This window comes from Myotis lucifugus, unplaced genomic scaffold (genome assembly GCF_000147115.1).
Source record: "Myotis lucifugus unplaced genomic scaffold, Myoluc2.0 scaffold_86, whole genome shotgun sequence".
In the NCBI taxonomy this organism is placed as follows: Eukaryota; Metazoa; Chordata; class Mammalia; order Chiroptera; family Vespertilionidae; genus Myotis; species Myotis lucifugus.
The window spans coordinates 1,516,390-1,522,837 of NW_005871134.1; the positions used below are offsets into that span (position 1 = coordinate 1,516,390).

General features: G+C 51.5%; 2 protein-coding genes across 2 annotated transcripts in view; one reads left to right on the plus strand and one right to left on the minus strand.

Moving 5' to 3' along the window:
- Nucleotides 1-6,166, minus strand: part of KCTD21 (potassium channel tetramerization domain containing 21) — a 23,074-nt gene extending 16,908 nt beyond the window's left edge. The window contains exon 1 of the mRNA XM_014457874.2: nt 6,092-6,166. Within this exon, the coding sequence (XP_014313360.1) occupies nt 6,092-6,145 (54 nt within the window). The 5' untranslated portion in view covers nt 6,146-6,166. The remainder of the gene's footprint in view (nt 1-6,091) is intronic.
- A 50-nt stretch (nt 6,167-6,216) lies between these two features.
- USP35 (ubiquitin specific peptidase 35) overlaps nt 6,217-6,448 on the plus strand; it is an 18,526-nt gene continuing 18,294 nt past the window's right edge. Inside the window, 2 exon segments of the mRNA XM_014457871.2 lie at nt 6,217-6,327; nt 6,330-6,438. Coding sequence (XP_014313357.2) covers nt 6,235-6,327; nt 6,330-6,438 — 202 coding nt within the window. The 5' untranslated portion in view covers nt 6,217-6,234.

Genomic DNA, 6,448 nt, shown 5'->3' on the forward strand with positions numbered 1-6,448 from the left:
CTGCCCAGGGAGGAAGCGGGGTGGGTAGGGTTGGGAAGGATTGTGTGTGTGTGTGTGTGTGTGTGTGTGTGTGTGTGTGTGTGTGTTTGGGGGGGGGGGCGGAGACATCCAGGTGCCCACCAGGGAGTCAAAGGAGGTAAAATGGGTATGAGGGTCAGAGAGAAAGGAAATGGGCTCCTCAACTCTTAGGTGCTGAGCTGGGCTTTGGAGGGGCTACTGTGCTCTTGGGGCAGGGAGAGGGTGAGACCTTCTTGAAGCTCCTTCCCCTGTCTCATGAGATTCTGTGAGCTTTTGACCTGAGGAATAGCCAGGAATAGATATTTTTTTTCTTTTTCTTTAGCTTTGGTTGTTTGAGTCATTTCTAGAATGTTTAGAGCCCCACTTAGACCCATCCAGTGCCTTCTGTAGGGGTGTTCTTGGCTGGTATTTAAGATTCCAGAGTTATAGAAATACAAGACCAGACCTGGACAGATGCGAGGGCAGTGACTGGACCAAGGGTTAGGCCAGTCCCTAGAAGGTGCTTTTCTGATCATATCTTTAGTTTTAGCTCATCTTGCTGTCACATGTCTCTCATTGGTCACTTGGCACTCTTTCCTCTGTGCTTGGTCCTGTGCTGGGCACTGGGTACAGACAAGGGGGATTGGACCTATTTCCTACCAAAGGAAATTCCAGCCTGGGTGGGGGAGAGAGACACAATCCAGTGACACTGCTGAGGGATGAGAGAAGTGAAGAGGGCCTTGGGAAACCAGAGCTCAAAGACTTGAACGGCAGGGGGACTAGGAAAGGCTTCCCAGGGGAGGGGGCACATGACCTGGGCATGGGAGGATAAGTCAAAATTTGCCAGGAGAGAAGAGGGGAAGCCCTTTTTTAGCAGAGAGGGTATCCCCCAAAGGTAGCCATAGGGAAAGCCCACTGCCCAAATTCCTGTAGATTCACCGCTGTACAGCGTTTGCCAAGTTAATTTCCACCCCTGCCCCACATCAGCTGAGTGTCACAGAAAGGGCTGGAATGTCAAGCTCAGGAATTTGGGCCTTGAAGGCACTGGGAGCCTTGAGAGTTCTGAGCAGGGGCATGACAGCTTGCCATCTAATGAGATTAATCTGACTATGTCGGTAGGGTGGATGGAACAGATCAGGGAGGGATGAGGAAGCCTGAGTTGGGGCCCAGGGCATGGGGGCGGGGCAGGATATTGTAGACAGACACACACACACACACACACACACACACACACGCACACACACAGTGCTTTGGGGATGATGGAGATGAGTCAGGCTTCACCATGTAGGAACAGAGACCAGTCAATACTCAACAGAAATGCAGTGGGTCATCGAGAGGGACAGATAAAGGGATCTGGGCTTCCAGGGGAGGGATTGTGGTTTTCCTATGTGCTTGCTGTGTGGCCTGGAGAGGGTTGGGTATTGCTGGGACTCTCAGGCTGTCCTGCCAGCAGTGAGAGGTAGAAGCCAAGGGCTTGGGTAGGAGCAGCAGCATTGGCTGGGAAAGGCTAAGGGGCAGGAAGGTGGTCATCTCCCATTTTGGGATTCAGAGGCTGAGAGAGGTGAAAGAGCACCAACCACAGGGGCCACCGTGGAGGGTAGTGGCTGGGCCAGACTAGAAGTCTCGACTCTTCTCCCGCAGGACACATGCCTCTATTGGAGGACAGATCGAGGTTGGTTGGGAGCGTGTTGCACTAGTCCAGGCAAGAAGTAGAGAGGAGCTAATCTTGAGTTGGGCTGGGGCTCAGGAGAGACTGGAAACCAAAACTGGCAGTGAGGACTAATGGATGAAATTCCTTGTAGAATCGGTGAGATCTGGAGTGTCTCCTTGTCTCCTTCCCTGACAGTGTGGCCCAGGATAGACTCATGACGCATGCCAAGTAATTCAGGCACAGGCATACCTGTTTTATTACACTTTGCTTGATTGCACTTCATAGATGTTGTGTATTTTACAAATTGAAGGCAAGACCCTCCACCAGCAAAAATATTGCAGCTTGCTTTATTGCGATACGGCTTTACTGGGGTGGTCTGGGACAGGTGGCCCAGGAGGAGACTCATGACTGCCCCAGCCTTCATCTTTTACACCTTGACCCAGCCCCGCAGTGGTAGGTGGAATGGTCCCCATTTTCCAGGTGAGAAGGCTGAGGGGCCTGGCCAGGACTCACCCAAGGTCACCTGGTGATTCTGAAGCAGAGAACTTGGGTCTCGTGATTTTAATGCAGGCTCTTCTGAGGGAGGTCACAGCTGCCGTTTGCCGCTGTTTGGCTTGGGGCAGCTGTCTCTTGGGTCAGAGCCAGAGTCCACAGGCCATCTCCTGGTCCAGCGCCTAGAGGAGTAATCCCTGCTTCTTCCTCCCCGAGGGAAGCTGAGTACAGATCTAATCTCACCTGCTGAGGCTGTGTTCCTCTCCCTGGGGGATCCTCATCTTCCTTGTTCATGCCACAGGGATAGCAAGCCTTGTCCTGCCTCCTTTCTGTGTCCCGTGTTGGGGTCAGATGGGGTTCAAGCCCCTAGAACAGGGGTGGGCAAACTTTTTGACTCGAGGGCCACAATGGGTTCTTAAACTGGACCGGAGGGCCGGAACAAAAGCATGGATGGAGTGTTTGTGTGAACTAATATAAATTCAAAGTAAACATCATTACATAAAAGGGTACGGTCTTTTTTTTTTTTTTTAGTTTTATTCATTTCAAACGGGCCAGATCTGGCCCGCGGGCCGTAGTTTGCCCACGGCTGCCCTAGAACCTTTTGCATGGATGCATTAAAGACATTAGCGAGTGGGTTTGTTGGTGACCACAGTGGCAGCTGACCTCAGACTGCTTGCATGGCAGTAGGGGGAGGTAGTCAGCCTTGCCTGGAGTGGCCAGGCCATGGACTATACTGTAGCTGCAGGGCTGGCCTTGGAGATCAGAGCGCTCACAGAATGGTCCCACTGACTGAACTCTCAGCTGCCAGGCACAAACCACCTTATGGGGTAGGTATCAGGTAGAACCATGTGAAATTGCCAACATCTGATCCTTCACTTTCATGTGGTTCAACCTGATATCATTCACCCCCATTTTACAGAAGAGAAAAGGGGCTCACGATGGGATTTGCGCAAGGTCACACAATGAGTGGCAGGACTAGAATAAGATTTGCTCAAGGTCACACCAAAATGCAGAACTCATCATTCCTAGTCTGACTGTCCACTTCTAGAGCCTTCCCTCACCCCAGAACTCTGCCTGCCCCATGTCCTCTTCCTCCACACATAATGTCAATATTTGATCGATTGAGGTTTCTCCTTGGCTGCCTGAATACAGACATACCTTGGAGATATTGCAGGTTCTGTTCCAGACCACCCCAATTAAGCCAGTATCACAATAAAGCGAGTTGTAATATTTTTGCTGGTAGAGGGTCTAGCCTTCAATTTGTAAAATACACAACATCTGTGAAGTGCAATGAAGCAAAGTGCAATAAAATGGGTATGCCTGTACCTGAATTACCTGGCATCCTGGATTGAAAGCATATTACATACTAAATTCACTAGCCTGGAGGGCAGGGGTAGGGGCTTAGGGTCTTTAAAGTAGGTTGGTCAGAGCCACTGCCTAGGAAATAGAGGCCCAGGGTTGAAGGGAGACCAGTTTTTAAAGATGCCTTCAAAGGCCTTTTGAGATTGCGCCTTGCCTTGGCACTCTTTGCCAACACCTCTGCCTCTACCATCAGACCGGATGCTCCTAAGGGCAATGACTTTGCTTCTGAAGTGAAGGGGACTGACATTTTCTGAGCACTTCCTTGTGCCTAGCAGCACCGTAAGGCCTTTTTTTTTTTTAAAATATATTTTATTGATTTTTTACAGAGAGGAAGGGAGAGAGATAGAGAGTTAGAAATATCGATGAGAGAGAAACATCGACCAGCTGCCTCCTGCACATCTCCTACTGGGGATGTGCCCGCAACCCAGGTACATGCCCTTGACCGGAATCGAACCCAGGACCCTTCAGTCCGCAGGCCGACGCTCTATCCACTGAGCCAAACTGGTCTCGGCAAGGCCTTTATATTTGTCTTCACGACAACCCTGCCGGTGTAAACAGGCTCAGAGAGCATACGTAACCCGAACGGTAAGCAGAACGCATCCCAGATGACTCTGAGGCAGCCAGGCCAGTGTTGGGGAACCACTGATCTGTACCTAGGCTATACCCACAATCATCTCCTCAGAGGCACTCAGATTGCAGTGACTGGCATGGGAGATGCCAGCCACTGAGAATTAAGCCCCAGTCGCTTCCCTGTGAAGTTCATAGTCTGTTGAGAGAGACAGAGATCTAAATAAATGGGCCCATTGCATTGTAATACACACAGCAATGGAGGTTTGGTCTTGGCCAAGAGCTAGGACAGAGAAGAGAGTGTCTCCCCAGGGCCTGGCACATAGTCAGAGTTCCACAGTATCTGTGGCTCTGAATAAATTTCTGGCACCTCCTGTAGGAAATTTCTGTCTTCGCACCACCTCTCCGTCTGAAGGATAGAGTGGTTTTTACTGAGCCCATAAGTTTAGTGAAACACCTACTGTGTGCTGAGCCTTATATCAGCTCCTGCCTAGAGTGGGATTATACAAAGAAGCACAGAAACGGCCCTGCCTTCTCGAAGCTGAAAGTTGGATGTTCTGAGAGCAAACGGTATCCATGTGAACCAGTTCGAAAATCAGGAGTCGAAGTGGGGCAGTGGGATGAAGGTGTCCAGGGAATAGCCCACATGGACGGGAAGGGCAGAGGGAAGGCTATTATGGCTCAGGAATAAGGTGGCAGTAACCCACGCTGTCTTCCACATTTGCTCACTCAACAAATGCCTCCTGTGTGCCAGGCACTGGGCTAGGTGCTGGGGATACCATGGTGAGCGAACCCTGCCCTGCTTCCTGCCTTCGGAATCTACAGGCACACCTTCCAGATGTCCTGGGTTTGTTTTCAGACCATTGCAATAAAGCGAGTCATAATCATTTTGCTAGTGGAGGGTCTTGCCTTCAATTTATAAAAAACACAAGTGCAATAAAGTGAAGCAGCCTCCTTCAATTTGTAAACAAACAACATCTGTGAAGCATACTCCTCCACGATAGCACATAGTATAGCGGAGGAGGCTGACTCCATTCAAGTAAGCAACATAAGTGTTATAAAAGAGGATGGGTGCTCTGAAATGAACAGTGGGAAGGCCAGGCCGGGCTTCCTCAAGGAAGTGAGTTTGAGCTGAGGGCGAGCCAAGCAAGGAGGGGAGGGAAGCGCACAGTAACCCAAGGGAGGAGCTAGTGTGGACCGAGGCTAGGGAGGCAGGCAGGACGCTGAGTGTGCAGTCCTGGAGTACAGAGACTAGACTTTGTTTCACTGGAGGGATTTGGACCCATACACCCCAGCACTATAGTATGTGATCCCCACTATCATGGAGGAAGAGGCCACAGGTGGAATGGAGGGTGAGCGATGAATTTACGCTTGGAGGTCCAGGGCTATTCTCATTGAAGACAGGGTGTTTGAGGTGGGCTGTGAAGGAAAACAGAAATTTGGCTGGTTGTATGAGTGTGTGGTGGTAGTGGAGATCTTGGGGAATAGGATGTTTGAGGCAAAACGCACAGCGAACACAGAAGTGGAATCTTTCAAAGGTGCAAAGAGCAAGAAGTTGATTGGGGACAGAGTGAAGTGTGCAGGGGATCTCGGGAAGCCTTGTTGGCCCGCCCACCCCGGAGGTGTAATGGATGCGTCCGCGCTCCATCTCATCTCTTCCAAACAGGACATGACTGGCCAAGATCCTGACCAGTGGCTTCTAGATCTAGCTCCTACTTGTCCCAATAGTGCAGCGGTTCTCAACCTGTGGGTCGCGACCCCTTTGGCGGTCGAATGACCCTTTCACAGGGGTCGCCTAAGACCATCCTGCATATCAGATATTTACATTACGATTCACAACAGTAGCAACATTACAGTTATGAAGTAGCAACGAAAATAATTTTATGGTTGGGGGTCACAACATGAGGAACTGTATTTAAAGGGCCAGAAGGTTGAGAACCACTGCACTAGTGGACGAGGTCGCTAGGGAGCCTGGGAGAGAAGGGCAAAGGGGTGGGGAGAAGGGGAGGGCTCAGGTGTTACCTTTGCGAGATAAAAGATGCTCATCAGCAACGACGACCATTCACTGGGGCTCATTATGTGCCAGGGTTGCGCTTTCCTTCACCAAGACACCTTCCAGTCCGGCAGAGTGTGACCTGCTCCCTGTCCCCCGCAGCGGGGCCGCCATGGACAAGATCCTCGAGGCCGTGGTGATGTCCTCGTACCCGGCCAGCGTGAAACAAGGGCTGGTGCGGCGCGTGTTGGAAGCGGCGCGGCAGCCCCCTGGGACCGCGAGCAGTGCCTGGCGCTGTTGGCGCTGGGCGCCGCGCCTCCTACGTGGGACGGCGCCAACAAGCTGCCGCCGCCGCGTGGCTGCCAGCTTGTTGCACGTCGCCGGCC